At 31.2% G+C, this 18002-nt stretch overlaps 1 protein-coding gene and 2 long non-coding RNA genes across 3 annotated transcripts in view; 1 reads left to right on the top strand and 2 right to left on the bottom strand.

The window, feature by feature from the left end:
- Nucleotides 1–248: 248 nt before the first annotated feature.
- LOC111623783 overlaps nt 249–18002 on the top strand; it is a 35516-nt gene continuing 17762 nt past the window's right edge. Inside the window, exons 1-4 of the long non-coding RNA XR_002756480.1 lie at nt 249–1525; nt 5549–5724; nt 10768–10828; nt 10964–11182. This is a non-coding gene — a long non-coding RNA (uncharacterized LOC111623783). The remainder of the gene's footprint in view (nt 1526–5548; nt 5725–10767; nt 10829–10963; nt 11183–18002) is intronic.
- Nucleotides 3040–4407, bottom strand: LOC111623782. The gene is made up of 3 exons (XR_002756479.1): nt 3732–4407; nt 3206–3392; nt 3040–3133 (listed from the first exon to the last, which is right to left on the bottom strand). It is a non-coding gene; the product is annotated as an uncharacterized LOC111623782 (long non-coding RNA).
- Nucleotides 10181–18002, bottom strand: part of LOC111623780 (spectrin beta chain, non-erythrocytic 1-like) — a 62787-nt gene continuing 54965 nt past the window's right edge. The window contains exons 45-49 of the mRNA XM_023366482.1: nt 12645–13785; nt 12419–12556; nt 11492–11620; nt 11268–11317; nt 10181–11164 (exon numbers count right to left, since the gene is read on the bottom strand). Coding sequence (XP_023222250.1) covers nt 10946–11164; nt 11268–11317; nt 11492–11620; nt 12419–12556; nt 12645–13785 — 1677 coding nt within the window. The 3' untranslated portion in view covers nt 10181–10945. The remainder of the gene's footprint in view (nt 11165–11267; nt 11318–11491; nt 11621–12418; nt 12557–12644; nt 13786–18002) is intronic.

Here is an 18002-nt window from a genome sequence, read left to right as displayed (position 1 = left end):
AGATTATTGTTGATTAAAATGAAAATTACAGAAGAATCGACAATAATTTAACACACATAAAGTATGAAACTTCCTTTAATAATAGCATTAGGCACAGGGAACTGTTTTTTTTTTTAGGATCTGAATTTTCAGCTTCTACTTTTTATCTCCTTTTGCAAATCAGCTCAACACTTTTTCCGCTATCATTTTCGTAATTCTCGCTGAAATTGCAGTTTTTTTTTTAATATAGTGTAGGACCTACACACGCTTGTGTTTTTCTTCTACCCGCGACCCCCGTGTAAGACTTCGCGACCTCCCTGGGGGTCGCGACCCATAGGTTGAAAAACACTGTCCTAATAGAATAACGAACCATTCTAAGGCTGTTATCTGTCATGATGACTGCAATTACTTGTGAAAACTTGCCTTCTTATATCATCTATAAAACCAAAGGACTCTTTCAATAGTGGTTCCGAGGGAGCAATTTACAATCGGACTCCATCTGGATGGTTAGATAAAATATCCTTTGAAGATTATTTTATAAAATTTATAGTGCTTACAGTAAGACAAAAGTAGGCAGATTTTGTTGTTATATGTGAGAATTTTTTCCTCGTATTACAAACTCACGACTGAAATATTTCCTACAACAGCAATACCATTTCTAGGAATGATTATAATGTTATTTACTTGAGGTTTTTCAAAGAATGTGTCCGAAGCTTTTATTCAGCAATTGACCAATTCACAAAACGAATTGGAACCAGTTAATAGTTTTCAAGACAAAATTCCCACTTTATCCAATCAAAATACTGTACATAAGTGATTCCTCATTGTAGTAAATTTCCTACTGAAAAATCCTCCATTTTCACTATTCTGAAGCTATCGAACTATACATATATTTGTTATTTTCACATATAATATTAGGTCTAATCATCTTGTAGAAGTGAATTAACTTACTTTCACGTGATTCACTCGATTGACAATTCCAAATTTGCATAGTTAAATGGTCTAATCTTCTTTCTCTCTTTTTTTTTTTAAATTATAATTTGTGAATAATTCACTTTATTGATTCAAAGATAAACTTAATTATATGTGGAGAAATTTTCTTAATTTAAATGAAATCAAACATAACTGGAGTGTTTAATATTACGCTGTAATATGCAAATAAGTTTTAGATGAGTACATTTCGTGGACAATGGATCATTCGATCGATTTTTTGGTGTTTTTTCAACCTCTGCAATTGTTATTTTTCGTATTCTGCACGAATTTGGTGTATTGTATTTCGTACATTTTAGCAAAAAAAAAGTATATTATAAAGTACTTAAATTTTGAATGAAAATACAAAGTGTGGGCGTAACAAAACGAATTGTGTTATGTTGGTATACGGACGAATAAGTGGAAAATGCATTCATTCAACGTGGAACGTCAAGAAAACTAAATTTCTACTTTTCTGAATCGGAAGCGAGAAGACATTTTTAATGTAAAATAAGTTTTATGATCACTTAAACTGGTTGTTTAATAATGGAAGCCAATGAAACGACTTTTAACGAAAGTAAGTTATATGGGCATTCTTTTAAAATTTTAATCAAGTGTTAATGGTAAGATTCAAGCTCCGAATGAGGGGTTTTTCGAACCCCATTGTAAGAGCAGAAACCTCGCGAAGGGTCGCTTGTAGAGGTATGGTTCCTTTGACTATTTTGTTCTTAAAGGTATGCTTTACCGCTCCGATAAGGTCCCAAACGTCTTATTCAGAGCTTGAATTGAGCATTTAACGTCTTTACGAAACTTTTATCATGATTTTTCATTTATTACTACTCGATTCCAGGACCATCGAGAGCTTGTAAGGGACCTGGAAGTAGAGGGGGCCATTTTTTTTCTTTGAGACATACGTAGAATGCTTGTTTGTTAATTAAAAGCAGTTTAAAATATTTCACTTTTTGTTTCTAAAAAGAATAATAACTTTTATACAGGTATGAACCAGTAAGTGTCCGGGAAAATTCCCCATCTCCTTGTAAGGTTAAATCTTTATCATCAGCTCCAATTTCTCCCTTTTTGGTGATGATTTAGGGAAAGATCCGGATTTGGTTCAATTCCAAGGCCTCGAGAGAAGGTGAGCACGATAAAAATTTAGGGGGTTCCCCGTAGTAATTCCTATTCGTATAAATTAAATGCTGTTTTTATTAATAAAGAAACATTCTACGTACAGTACAGTACATTTATTTGAAGCAGCAGTGGAAAAGAGTCCACGCTTTACTTCCGGGCCCCATACAAGCTCTGTAAATTCCCGTAGAAAACGCTATAACATAATATAAAACATTTTTCTTGCATTCCAATTATCTACTTGAGTTATTGTGTGTGTTTCTACACGTTTAACTTCAAAATTCGCGCCCACAGCTTCAAATAACAGCCACGTAATTACGTCAAATTTATATTAAATTTTAATAAATTTAAAAAGAAACAAATTAACAATTTAAAAAACAATTTATTTTCATCACTTGACATACAGAATTCGTTTAAAATAATTTAAAAAAAAAGTTTCTCAACCCAAGCGAGGACGGGAAAAAAACAGTAACAAATATGGCACCTCTAACACTGAACTAAACCAAATAAATCGGAGAATAAAAGTTATAAAAATATGTTTAAAAAATACACAATAGATTTATCTTATATATATATACATTAGCCATTAGAAAAAAAAAAAAAATATATTTTAACATAGTGAATGTTTGCACTTTATGTAGGAACTGATGATGATGATTTTTCATTTTACAAGAAGAAATTACATTAAATGATAAAGAAATTTTGGATAAAATATTAATACAATGCCCCAAAGACTAGTATATATATTTATACACACACATATATATTTCTAATAGAATTTATGGCACAATTTATCTGCAAAGTGTGTAGTTTCAATTAACCAAAAAAGAATTATCAGAATATTCACACGTTTCGATAGAATTTCTAATGTTAGAGAATGAAAAATGAGATCTGGAATTGGCAAACTTTTCATTAATCAGCTTTCAGACTGATAAAATTCGGTTTATCTTCTTCTTCTTCTTTCGAGTATATTAAAACACTACGCGATCAGAAACTCAATCACTTATTAGTATTTTATCAAAAGGATTGGGTCCTCTTCGTTTGATAGCTCCGTTATCATCTATATGTATATAAAAAATAAAATAAATTACTGTTTTTTTCTTAATTTATCAAGTGTAAATAATTCACTTACTCCTAATGATACCCGTGCACGTCATCCATTCTTCCATGGTTATTTTATTATTATTATTTATATCGCAGAATCTAGGGAAATTCCTCCAACACTTGCGAAGTTTCCTTAATTTTCTCCTCCTCTTGTTGTTTTTTAAGAAGTTTTTCCATTGGTGGCGAAATTCTAACCACTCTCTTTTATCCAATAACTGTAAAGATAGCATTTTTTTTTTTTTTTTTAATCAGCAGGCCAACCCAAAAGTCCGTTAACCGTATTTAAAAATTAAATTTGTGTCTTATTAAGATATTTTATCACTTAATCGATCCATACAACACTTCAATAGCTTGTTGTAGCCATTTCAAATATGGTGACAGTTAACTGACTTTTAGGCCACCCTGTGTATTATTGTAAAATACTATAAAAAAAAAATGGACGCCACCACTTCCCGGTGTCGCCATCTGATGGCGAGGGACATAAGTATTTCGGGTAATACTTATAAAGGGGGAGTTAAAGAATCAATTGTCTAAAAATAGAAAGTAAAATTTACCTGATTTTGATTATTGTCCAGATAACGAAATTTCCACTTCACTATTTCTTCCACTTTCTTACTAACCGAAATTGAACTTTAAAAATAAATAATAACAATAATAAATTTATTAAACTAACCATAAAAACAAAGAAAAATCGTATTTAAAGACGTTAATTTAGTCTGTTCCCCACTCTCCTTTGAAAGGTAAAAAGGAAAGAATTTTTCAAATGCAAACGTAAGCTGACATTCGGTAATTTTCTAATAATAATAATAATAATTTATAGAAGACAACGAATATTTTACGAGAGCAGATGTGATTCTTCATTATGCAAGAGAGGGGGGAGGAAAGAAAAAAGGGAGAGCGGAGGAGAGAGAGAGAGAGAGAGAGATGAAAGTGGAGAAACCAACCCTCGAGGTATCTAATTACAAGATAACTCGGATGCCATTAAAGTTGATATACTTTCTAAGAAAATATTTCTGCTGATAAGATGAATAGCCATTATGCCAGTGAGCAATATTATAAGTATCCACGCTAAGTTTTGGAATAATAGGTGAGGAAAAAACAATTAATTTCGTACGAAATTCGTCATAGAATAGCTCAAGAAATGCCCATAAAACTCACTCTCAACCCTTAAATATTCGGTTTCCGATGGCTCGAATTGGGCACGGATTATTTGTAAAATTTTTAGGAAAGGTCGGAAGGTCGTTCAACCTTTTAATAACNCATACCGTCGAGGTAAAAAAAAGTAAAATAAAATGGCCTGTAGATTTTAGTACATGTATCATTTATGATCAAGATTAATTAAAGACGATGTACATCTCTATTTCGATCGCATGTTAAATTTTTTTTCTTTTCTTTAGGAAGAGTTCATACAACTGTAATTATAACTGTACGTGACAATTCTGCGAGAAGTTACGCCACCGTAACCGATAAGAATATTGTATTTCTGAATTCCACACCATTTTCTCAATGCCGTTTAACGTGTCGGTGGCATTGAGAGAGACGAAATTGCATGCAATTTCACGCGAAATTTCGAAAAGAAAGGAAATTACCCCTCGCACGTTCTGATAATTTTAGTAAACACCCCGTTTTTCACTCGACAATAACTATAAAATGATAATTTGAACTATTCCGAGGGACGTTTTATTGCCAGTTATTTATCAGTTTACAACACGACGTTAAGAATAGTTTTAAGCGAGAGTGGACGTGTTCGAAATAATAATAATAATGCTAGTATTATTTTTTAAAATATTTTTCCTTGAAAAAATATAAAAATTTACAATCCTTCACGACTTTTAATACGGGCCACAATCTGTCACCACGATTTGACCTTGGGCAAGGTTACGTTTTGACCTTTTGTCGTTAATTTCTGAATTCGTTTATGATTTTTGACCGTTCTCCCTCCCCCTCTCACCTGAACACTTTCCGCGATGTTTGAATTCGACAGGATGACCTTCGCACTTTGCTCGATTGATTTCACATTTGGAGTCGTACGTCCGTCCGTCTGTTCCACACACTTGTCTCTGTACATCGCCGCTACAGTCTATCTGACATTCCGCTTTACGATCCGAAGAAAGGAGTGGAAACTGTCGACAAAATAAAACTTGCGATCATTCTATTACTTTTTAAAAAATCATACGTTTAATGTAGTAAATTTATCAATGAAAGAAAAACGAAAGCGGCGCGCGCGCGACGACGTACAGTACTTTCGCTTTCTATAAGCTCGCGCTTGTTCATTCATAGATTTCATTTTCGCCGTATTTTTTTTAATGAATTAATGTTAATTTCGTACTATATTGATTTTTTTCTTTTTTTTCCTTCTTTAATTCTGTAGGATTTTTGTAACTGCCACACACGAAATCTTCCTCGCTCCTCGACGTTATCAAATCTCGAAGAGAAAATTCACGGAAAACAGGAAGTGTGGCGGAGAATGAGGGATCGATTTCTGTTACCATGGCAACGACCTACAGGAAGGTCAAGCTATAAGCTTACTTCAAGGTCAACAGTTGGGTAATGAACTTGTTCGTGTTGATAATGAGATATTACAAATGTTTCTTTTTTTTTCCTTTTAACTTGTCAATCTATTCAATTTAAGTTAATAAGTGGATTAAATATATAACAGAGAAAAATTAATTCTCTATTATATATTAAAAAAAAGTTCTAGAATTTATTAAATATAGGTCTATATAAAGATCGAAACTTGATCTTTATTCTCGAGATTTTAATCTAGAAATGAAACTAACGCGGAAATACAACTAAAAATATAGCTTTTAAGAGGGTATATATATATTTTTTTTGTAAGATTTCTAACAAAGATTCATTATATATAAATTTAAAATTAATTTCTTATCAGTGGATATGAATATTTCATTATTTATTCGCGAATGTCAGTGGAAATTGCATGTGTTTACTGCTTTCTTTTCTTTTTAAATTTTAAATCGGTCGAAATATTGTGAAAGTAAGTCTCAGTCGATATATAGATATTGCTTAAAGCAATAAATAAACGTTATATAAGATGTGGTGTACTATTCGATAGTGTTTTGAATTCTTTCTTGGATCAATAAATAATAAAATATCATCCTTTGTAACCTTGAACATCCAGCAAAATCGGCATTTTTTTATTATTATTTTTAGCTTTTGAAGTTGGAAATTGCAAAAGTTAAGTGCTGAGGTTCTTTTTTTTTATGTTTAGTACTTAAAAATTTGTAAAAATTTATATTGAATTTATGCAATTAACTGTAGCGAATTGAGAGATTTATCAGCCTTCTACATTGAAAAATACGTGATTTTTAGGAGGGAAAAGCATATTTTTTCCTTTTTAATATTTATTTTCACGTTAGTTTCTGAAGTTCTTCTCTGGATTAAATGGTGTTTACTATTTTACTACTAATCAGGTAATTCAGGTAATAAAGCAGTTACGAAGAAGACATTTGATAGCACGAATATCGCTGATTAATTACCCAAAGTTAAACGAAATATTTGACCGCCAGATTAGCTTATTGATGATCACTTTTCGTCCTTACATTCGGTGATTTTTCGCCGTCCTTATTGATGCCATACCGAAAAGAACTTCGAAGATATCTCCCTAGGGTATAAAAATTATCATCCCCTCAAAGTAGGACTATTCAGAACACCTTGAAATTACCTGAATCCGGCGCCACGATTTTATCATTCTCACTGGGGCCTACGACTTTTTTTTTTTTTTAATCTTAATCCCAGTATAGGGAATTTTACGTTGTAGTAAAACCTAGCTTTATTTTAAGCGAAAAACCTGTTTTAAAAATAAAATTTTGAAAGATTTATGACCTATTAAATTACAAATTTTGATACTTTTTTTTGGTGTAGATTATGCTAACACAGCATTAAAGATAGAATTTTATGTAGTTTACTTATGAAATATTTAATTTTTTGACGAATTAACTGTGAAAATTTCCCCTTACGACGGCTTTATTCTAAAATAAATCTTAATATTTTCACGTATAATGAGACCAAAGAATGATAAAGATCATTAAAATTTACACGAAATTCCGAATACAGATGTATTGTTAAAGTGTCTGTAACATAAATCCATAGAATGGTGGCATATTTTCGGGCTTTATTGTTTCGAAACAATCGTTTACATTCGATAGCGGAGGAGAAAAAAAATCCCGAAAGGATACAACCCAGAAGTGTCTCTCTCCTACAGAATAAACTTCATACAATGGGCAAAAATGTACTGTACGTAGAGATTCCATAAAGCGAAAGAGATACCTTTTATTCTGTAAATAACTTGGACGGATTCCAGGAACGTATATCATCGATTATAAATGAATTACGCGTTCATCGACATTTTTAACAATCGGAAACATTCTTGGAGTTTCTTTCCCAGGCGGGGGAATCCCGACAATATTTGACACATTGTGATACTCGATGTTTCGCCCAGGTGTGCAGCATGGCCAACAATACCAGCCGGGAACACACCCTATACTACTTGTTCCCACGGGTATACGGAACGTCTTAACGTATAGTGTATATATATATACAGTTAGAGTGTGTGTAAAATATCGCCGCGATAATAATAAATCTTTGTCCCATCTTTCCGCCAGGTAAGGTAATTTCTCTGGCTATTTTTAAACACGTTCACACTTTCTCCCTTTCACTTTTTATGGTAGACCGTAAACAAAGAATGATTATGGTAAAGAATTTTTCGTACGAAACGGTTCCTATCCGACAACGACTTCCTTTATTTTCCACCCTAAGGGCTCCACCGTATCCAAACGAGAACCATATGATGCCTTACTCCCACCTCGAAAACTTTACTTTTAGACATTTTACACGTCGGAAATCACCCCAGTCTTCTATTATTATTATTATTATTTTTAATTATATCATTTTTAAAAGTGTAATATCAATAACTACTATCAAACAGGAACAAGTTAGTTAAGAGCATGGACAGAGATAACGGCAGAAAACTAGTTTTTAAATGTGTCAAAAGTAAGATAATTAATTAGAATCTTAGAAATAAGAAAAAAAAAAACAACGGTTAGACACAAAAATAATGCCACGTTTTTAAATTACAAATCTTTCTTTACTCGGCTTTCACTTTTTTCTGCAATTCCAAAATGAATGAACCGTATATAAAGTCTCTTTTTTTTTTCTTTTTAAATCGAGAGGAGTATCACTTGGCTCTCGTTATTTCTTCTTTTTTTCCCCTCCCTCCCTCTTTAATTTTTTTAATTCTAAAAAAAAAATTGACGATCGTGTCACCGAGACGTTTGTGTGTTGACAAACGGTTACTCGTTACTAGATTCGGTAAGACCATTATTAACGAGTTTGGCAAGATAATTGGCATTAGAAAAGAAGAAGCTTACCTGTCCGTTGGAGCACCTCAGACAAGCGACTGTGAGGAGATAAAACAAAGACCTCATGACCAGAGTTGCCCGGGGCATCTATTGTGCACGTGATGGTCTGAGTCGCACCACTCCCACGTCGGGTCTAGTCGGCTTGTGATGCTGAGTCCTGCGATCTCACTCCTGTTAGTCAGGCTATTGGTGGAACTCCGACAGGAGTGTATATATGTTCGATTTGGGTCAGTCGTCCGTCGCGAATAACCTATCAATGTGTGTTTCTGATGCCAGTCACTCCATCTGCAACTCTCACCTATGAGAATTTTTTTTCCTTCCTTTCTTTCTTTTTTTTTATTCATTCTATAATAAAACCTGTTTTATACCGCTTTTAATATTTTTAAAATGTTAGAGGGTAACGGAAAGAACGTAATTTTTACAAGTTTTTAAAGTGTTTATCTTCAGTTACGCATTTAAAAAAATAATAATGATGATGTTTAATTGTATGTAATTATTACACAATTTATTATTAATTATCTCTTGCGTAAAACAAAGATAAGATTTCTTCGGAGAGACTTAAATAATTGTTTTTTTTTTTTTAAATAGTTTTATCCACGTTTTTCTGTTTTTACTGCGGTGTCTTGTAGGCTTTTAAACAAGATACAGACTAGAAGAAGGCAACTTTATGTAATTGATACTACGAAAGAGCATGTAAAAACATTACATTTCTTTAATTTACAGAATAAAATTTCACGAAATAGACGGGAAAATCTCGAATTCTTACTTAAATCCTCCCGAAAAATGAATCTAATTCACGACCTACTTTACAAGTAAAGCGGATAAATTAAAAGTAATTCTTTTGTTTTCGAAACGGTTAAGGAAAATAAATGAAATAAACGAAAATAAGATAGGATAATCTCTTAAATTCTTTCAGAAAAATCTATTTAAATTAATAAAAGTTTGGAGTATTCAATTTAGAAACTAATTATAGAGTCTAATAAAGAAAGCGTCGTCCCTCTTTGGAAATCCTTCGGGCAATTCTTGATTTAAGATACGAGAGGCCCTTATGAGTCTACATTTGTTTAAAGATCATTTCTATACACGAATTTGAATCGGGTGAAGCCATGAAATCCATGAAAATATATCTTCCACAATGTAATTATTATAATTTATACCATTGTTTTTATTTTTAATCATTTAAGTAATTTTTTTTAAAATTATTTATTTAAATTCTCATCTAAAAAGTTGCTTTTAATTATCACATCTAAACTTACAAACCTAGTTTTTCTTTGTTTTTTTTTATGTATTGGTTACTATTGTCTTCCAACTGTCACAATTTGGTTACAGTTCTATAACAATGGGTAAATTTATATAGAATTTCTTACATATAAAAGCCTGAATAATTATTCTATAACAATAAATCACTTTTTGGACATTGAATGGAGCATAACTTATAACTCTTTTGACATTCTTCAAGTGTTATAACACTAGAAAAATTGAAGAAAAATCTAGCTTGATCAATGCTTATTGTTTATTATTTAACAGAAAAAAAAAAGGAAAATGTGTTTGTTTAAAATAAAGAAAATGCTACTTATATGTTAACATATATTTTAATGCAACTCTGAAGTCAACAGAATACATCATTGCTGCAATTTATTGATCAATAATAATAATTAAGTTTAATATTTTAAGAATAATTGTGTAAAATAACAATTATTATTATTATTATTTATTTATTTAACAATTCATTTAACAAATAAAAAAAGTCCTATCAACAGTTAACTAGTATTGAGTTTCCTCTATGCTGCGAAAGGGCGTAAAATTTGTTTAAAAAATTATGTTCGATTATTGAATTGAACTTTCTGATCAATTTTCTATATTATAATTCATTAAAAAATTATTTCTTTTTATATAATGTAACAATCATATATAAATTTGTTTTCTTTTTTACAGAAAATATAATTTTTTTTTCTTTTCTCATTTAAAGCAAGCTCCATTATGTTAAAATTTTTTTAGATATCACTAAACAATTTTTTCCAATAAACTCGTTCCAATCTCGGTCTGTCAGAGATGCAACGTTGAAGATAAAAACTTGATATATAAATTTATAATTTAATAACATTTAAAAAATTGATTTTTTTTAATATAAATTTTATTTTAATTTTTTTAGTTTTGATGTGACTGGACGGATGATTCTCTGTCTGGAAATGTAATTTGATTCTTCTTCCAGTTTACAACTTGGCAGAAATGTGATCAGGCGAGCTTCCATGCATTACCTGTTTCGCTTATCTGTTAGTGAATATCCAATAGATTTCAACACATTCTTTAGTCTATATACAATAATTCTGGAAGTTGTCGGAAAGATATAATTATGTACACGTTTCGAAATTTATGAACTAAAATCTTAATTATTTCCTCCTGAACAGGCTGCCGAACATCCCCTTTCTTTTTGGCTTTTTGTCGGAGTGGGCCGCCAGTTCTCCTTCCGAAGAACCCTCCGAGGATGTCGTTCTCGATCTGTGGTCCACACTCAAGGGATACTGGTGCGACTGGTAGTTGGGTACGGAGTGTGCGGGTAACGACATGTGACGAGATGCGTGAGTGGACATTTCCGTGGCCGGATAGGACTGGAATTGCAAAAGATAGTATAGAAATTTTGATTGGTTATCATCACTAACATATTTAAATATCTGACAATTACATTAAATATTAACATTTCCTACAACTTACCTGCCTGTATGCTACAGGATCGTGAACATTTTTATCTTTAATGCGATATACTATTCAAAAATATATACATATATTGTTGTTATTAATATATGTTTAAAATAATAATAATAATAATAATAATAATAATTTAATTGCATAGCATAAATTTTTTGCATCAACTTAAAAGCTTTAGCAAAATTTAGAGAAACAAAGAAGAAAAAATGCTGCACGCAAAGCGAGCTTACGTTGATTTTCAGATTCGCCGTCGGAAGCAGCATGCCAATCTTCGTCGGAATCATTGTGATGCACAAAAGAGGGAGGGGGAGGATTGTGAGGGAGAGGCGGTGGTGCAGAATTAGAATGCAAAGCGATATCTATGGTAACAAAAAAATTCATTAAAAATATTAGCCATCAAATGCATTGTCAACCAGAATATATATAATTAACCTGCTCTTTAAACAAACTTAAATTAATGCCATAAGTTATTTTCTTATTTAGGCATGCAAGAACCTAAGTAACAAATCTGAATAAAAATTTATTCTGTAAATGCAAAGGCAAAATTTAAAGCAAATCCATCAATAGAGAGCATTTGACATTTATTTTGAATACAAAAGATAAAGTCGATAATGCCCCGTGGAAAACAATACAAGACCCCATTAAAATATAATAAGAAAACAAGTTGTTTGCTTGTGATTATTTTTTAATGGGGCCTTGTTGTTTGTTTGTTTATTTTGTATTTAATTAAAATAACTGATTTATTCATATTTTATTTTGTGTTAAAATTTATAAAATCAAAATAAACACTATGTTTTTCTGCATTTCTAGAGTTTGTAACAAAAAATCTCAATAATTACTAACACTACCTTGCTTCTGTTATGCAAATAATTGACATCAACTGATGTCTAAGATGAGCAATGGTGTATTTTTTTGAGTAGAATTTTTCACAATTTTTAAATTTTTAATTACTGATTTCCATTAAAATGTTTACAAAATCAAGGTTCTAAAATGTTTTATATAGGGAATTTACTGTCATATTTATAAAAATTTCTATTTTTATTTGGACATTTATTTCTCCGGTTGACTTAATTTGATCTCGCCAATTATACATCTATATTTTAAAATTAGTAAACGTAATAGTTTAAAATGATTTCGTATAGAATTAATACGATTACCAGAATCTACGCTATCTTCAGAATTCCTGTGTAATTGTGACCTTCCTTGATTATCATTGTTGATCATTCCATTATGGTTCGGATGTCCCGTAATCGTAAACGTTGTGAGAGTTTGATGATGCTCGTAATCAGAATTTCCTGAAATATATCAAAATTGTAAGCTAATTATATGAGAAAATTCTCTTTTAAAATAATTCTCTGTAATGTATGAATGTAATTTTTATACCGGATGGATAACTAGACCGTCCTTGGTTCTGAAACATCTGTATTCTGCTTCTGACTGATACTCTTTCGTCCTGAGTGTGAATTGAATCGGATACTGGCCTTGAAGGAAGAGTTGTTCTCGGAGGAATAGGAGGTTTAGACTTGTCTCTCATTTGTACAGCTTCGTCATATGGAGGTGGTTGTAAATGAGGTGGCTGTTGATCTTGCATAGTTCCAGATGGATGGGAAGACACAAAACCTGTAGTTCTTCTTTGTTCTGGAGATGATCCTTGACTGGATGTTGTAGAGAGCGTGTCGTGTGTTCTGTGGTCAGCAACGGGGGTACTGGTTGTGCTCCCCTCACTTCCGGCAGATGGAATAGATTTAGTTTGTTTTGAGTTTATAATATTGGTATTCTTATGAGTATCGTAGCTTAATAATTGCATACTGGGAGGTAGAGATGCATGGAATGAGAGTTTGTTTAACCATTCTTGCATGGAATTTTCATTTGGAGCCATAAAAAGAAATTCAGCACCATCTGATAACTGTATTCTAAATACATTTTTCTTCTTTATATAGTCTGTGGCTTTAGTACATTTAGCTTGGAGTAAATTAACGGGAGGAGCTGCTGCATTTTTATCGATAAATGCATCTTTATCTTTGAAAAAACATAATAGTTGACCACAAAGTACAGTGTAATAAGTTTTCCAAGATCTTATTGTTGCTTTTTTTCCACCACCTTGTAATTCTTGTTTACGTTCCAAAAATCCTTCGACTTCGACGGGTGGTAAATCTGCAGGCGTCCTTTGACGCCGAAGACTCGATCTTCTGATAGTGAAACTCGGGGTGCGCTTCGGTTTCTGATGTCTTTCGTCCAATTTAACGCTTTCTGCCCGTTTGACAGAACTGCTCTCTCTACGCGGCGAGAGTAAATCGATTCTCATACTTTCAACTCTCTTTACGATTCCGCTCTTATCGCCATCCAAAGATTTCTGACTAGCAGCTCTAAAAATTCCACCGGGTGGTCTAATTTCTGGCATTTCATGGGCAGGTTCGTCCCTCTTTCTTTCATTTTCACCATCAATATCAATAGGCCATTCTTCACCAGGTTTTTTGAATACTATTTCTTGAGTTCTCCTCCTCTCATCTTCTTTTCGTCTTTCCTAAAAATAAATAATGAAATTATTAATAGTTTATAAATTTTACTTCATTACTAAAAAAAAATTATATAATATAATCCTATATTAAGCTATAAATTCATAGAAAAAAACAATACTTTATCAGAACTTAACTAACATAATTTAAGCAAGAACCCATTTTCAGATACAATACGAATTCTAAAAATGTAAAACTCTGGGATGATTTGTACTTGTATAAATGCACTAATACATAAATTGTCAGTTATTTAATCTCCAGTAATGTTTTTCCACTTGTATATTTTCAGCAGTTTTCTTTCATTATAATTAAATGCAAATATCTAATAATTTTGTTTACTAGTAAATTAATATGACGATGATAATTAAGAAACGTGATACATTTGATATTTTTTCAAAAAATTAAATGAATCGCACGTAAATATTATGAAATTAATTAATTTCTTCTCCTCTTCAATTATAAATTACAAAAATAACTTTCATTATCTAATCAAACCTTTATCTAAATTCATAGAATTAAATAATAACAATTTTAGTTTGTTTCTCTAGATTTTTAATGCTACATTTAACAAGGTAATCACAATAAAAATGGCATTTATTTTTATAAAAATGTCTTCTTTTAAACAATTTAGGAGTGAAAACAAGAGAAGACTTTGAAATCATTATTTACTTCATAATAATGTTTAAATAAACTGGTAAAAAGATTTTAAAATATTATTTTTTACGAGAACATTTTGGTCTCGAATCTAAAGAGTAACTTCGTCCACTACATCAAAAGCATTTTACTTGTCACAATTGACAAGTAAATTAATAGAAAAAAAGCAAAATGTGATATCTTTCATTTTTTTTATTTATTTGTTAGTGTTATTGCAGAACAGATCAAACCCGAAACTACTGTTTCCTAGCTCGAAGGTGTCTTTTTGACTTTTTAACACAGATAGTTGGATTCGTAAAGTACGGAGTACGTCGTGAATATAATATGTAAAACTCTCTGCCGTATCCCAATTTCTCAACAATACCATGGTACTATAGGATATACACATCTAATTTATTCCAGAGATAATGAGATTTCAGTTATCCAAAGTGATATATAAGTGCATATTATATCATGATATAATTTGCAAATTAATGCACAAACATTCTTGCTAGTCATCAATTGATTGCAACTGTGATATAATAATTATTTCTAATAGTGGAGTTATTATTTATTGAATATTCCATTAGTATATATCACTTTACACTGTTAATTTAAAGGAGTTGGCAAAGAATTTATTTTATCTAAACATTTTTGGAATCCTTAATTTAAACTTTAGATCTATTATATTCAAACAAACTGATAGTGTAAATAAATAATAGTTTAGACAAACTAACCTCACAAAAAACACTACAAAATTTAAGTGTCTTGATTTACCTAAGCTTCTGATGAATATAGTATCCGACATATATAATACTTTAACAAAATATAATTAAAAAATAAGTAGAGAGGGTAGAGGAGAAAAATCTAAATATTGTCTGTTGAGGTCATCGTGTCTGTAACTTTAGCCTCTCAACACTCGGGTCCAAGGATTCATAGCATTTCTGTCTTTTTTTTTTGTTCACTGCAAGGTCTTGTGATGTTTCAATTAATAATTTTTCTATGACCCTTAGTGAGGCCATTCTAATGTTAGGATATATCAATTTTGTCTGAACCCAGCATACACAAACATCTCTAGATAAAGCTGCTTTTGATAATACTTAATGACAAAGATGTGGATGAAACTGCTCTATGTACATAGAATAAACTCCTCCCTGGTTCTTGTCTTTCCTCTTTTATGGAAATCTTATATACTACTTTTTTCAAGTCTAATACTGTTTCTCATTTCTAAGTCTATTATATAAGTACTGTACATATACATTAATATGGTCTAAAATCTCAATGTTACTAATTGTTAGTCTGCAAACACATGACAGGTACAGATAATCTTAACTCCAAAGATATTCTCAATAAGAACTTTGGTTTTTCAAAAACAAGCTCAGATTAGCATATTCAGACAATCACCACTTCAAAAACTGGAATTAATCGTATAAACAAAGTCAAACAACCAAAATCAGTGTAAATTAATTCTTAATAACAACATTAGTAATGTTCTTACACATCTTTGGGTAAAATACATATAAAGCAGGACCAAATAGACAGAATAAATTCAAATACAAATTCAGCTTAAAACTTCTTGCATTCAGATGCTTTGTATCAACAAGTATATTATCATCCTTTGGGTCCAACTCCTAAAACTTACTATTTTATATTTGAAGGTGGTCCTTTAAAGCAATAGGATGCATTATGATATTGCCATGGGTTTCTGAAGATTTCTCTTCTTTAATCAACATATCTAGATCTAGGTAATGCACAGAGGACTTGTTAATGTGATGTATTTCTAACACTAATTCCACTAGATTTGAATTGATCTTATCTAATAAACTCTATTTTCCTCTCTGATTTTTCCAAATAATGAGCAAATTATCTACATATTTGAATATTGTTAAGGCACTGTCTTTAAATTATTTTATAATCTTAGTTTCTGTATGCCATAAGCATAATTTTGCAAGATCACCATCAACTAATGATCCAATGGAAACACCTTTCCGCCCACCAGTAACCAAGTTGAACACTGGGAATTTGGTTATGGGTTAATGCCTCACCAGGACGATCTGGGCATGTGGAGTTTTCTGGGTTTTCTCTATGCCTGTAAAGCTTGAATAGGGGCCAGTAGCCCTTAAAAAGATCTCCAGGAAGGCATTCCCTATAGGCAGATCGCCCAAGTGTTGCGTTGCCTTAACTAAACAAACAAACAAAAGAAACACCTCTCATTTGTATACAATATTCATCTCCCAAAAAAATACAAAGTCAGAAGAGTAGACAGCCAAATTCAGGAACGTTGGTATAAACTTGCCCCATTTGGTATCAAATTTGTCATAAATAAATCTTAAAGTAAAGCTTCTAAATAGAGGAAAAAATAAAGGTTCTTGTAGTCTGTAACTAAAATATAGGTTCTTGTAGTTTATTGGCAATTTCTGCAAATCTTTGATTACGTGAATGGGTCCTACACCAATAAATGGGCAACTTTCTTTTCACCCATCAGTTGGATAGGCCATCTATCTTTGTATGTCTTTGAGGGACTGGAAAGAATGACTCTTGTGGAAGCTTTCTCTTCTGAATTTTTCAACTTTATTTACTATAAAACCTTCTTATTCTACAAAAGTTGGTACCATTATCATCAAATAAATACTTTAAAAAGTGCTTCTTGAGGAAACCAAATTCTTTAATTCATTGAAAAACATTTTTAGTTCTGTTCGAGCCATCCTCTGTTTCAAAATATACAGATTTGTTAAGGAATAATGGAATAAAAATATTTGAATTCCTTGTAGAAGTTTAAATATTTTATTCTATAATGGATTCATTAAAAATTATTTTTAAGATATTCTTCAATTGATGCAAGAACATTTTTTTTTAAATTTTACATTTAAAATATGACGTAAAACATGCTTAAATCAAAGTTAAAATTGAATAATCAATTAGACTACTGATCTAGAGTTGTTGTTTACTGCTGCACTTCAATTTGTCCAGTATTATTTTCCAATTATTGTTAAACACTGTTTCATCCTTACTGTTAATATACTTTTTATATGCAATAAGTATAAATTTGTTCTAATACCCTTAGGGGAAATCTTTCCTTATATTCTTGAATAAGAACTGGTTTGCTCCAACAAACTACTACTAGTATCCCATGCCCATTATGTGAGTGATGCAGTCATATTATATACATGATACTGCTGTTTTACCTGTTGGCATCCACAACCAATTCTAATGTAATAGTAATGTCATGTGTTTTGAGAGTCTAATAGCATAAATACCTGATTTTACCGGTTTGATCCTTATAATTTTTAATTACATTCATAATTGAAAGTCATCTTCTGACTGCTAATGTATAACTTGCTTTTTTTTTTTTTTTTTTTTTTTTGGTGTATTGTGCAGCTAGTGCTTTGTTTATCCTTAACTCTTTCTTAATTTTATATTGCTATGTCTTAATAATGTCTGCTATTACCCCTTTAGGAAAACCACATTCTAGTGTTAATCTTCATAAATTCTGTATTTCTATCCTCTTCCTTTGTAGTGTGTTCACTACTCTTTTTACTATCATCAAACCAGTGTATTTACTTGATAAAATAAAACCACTTCTGACTCCTTT

Source organism: Centruroides sculpturatus, unplaced genomic scaffold (assembly GCF_000671375.1).
Source record: "Centruroides sculpturatus isolate CEXI.00-Female unplaced genomic scaffold, Cexi_2.0 scaffold120, whole genome shotgun sequence".
NCBI lineage: Eukaryota > Metazoa > Arthropoda > Arachnida > Scorpiones > Buthidae > Centruroides > Centruroides sculpturatus.
Note: the sequence above shows the minus strand (reverse complement) of the source record. Positions and strands in the feature narration are given on the sequence as shown.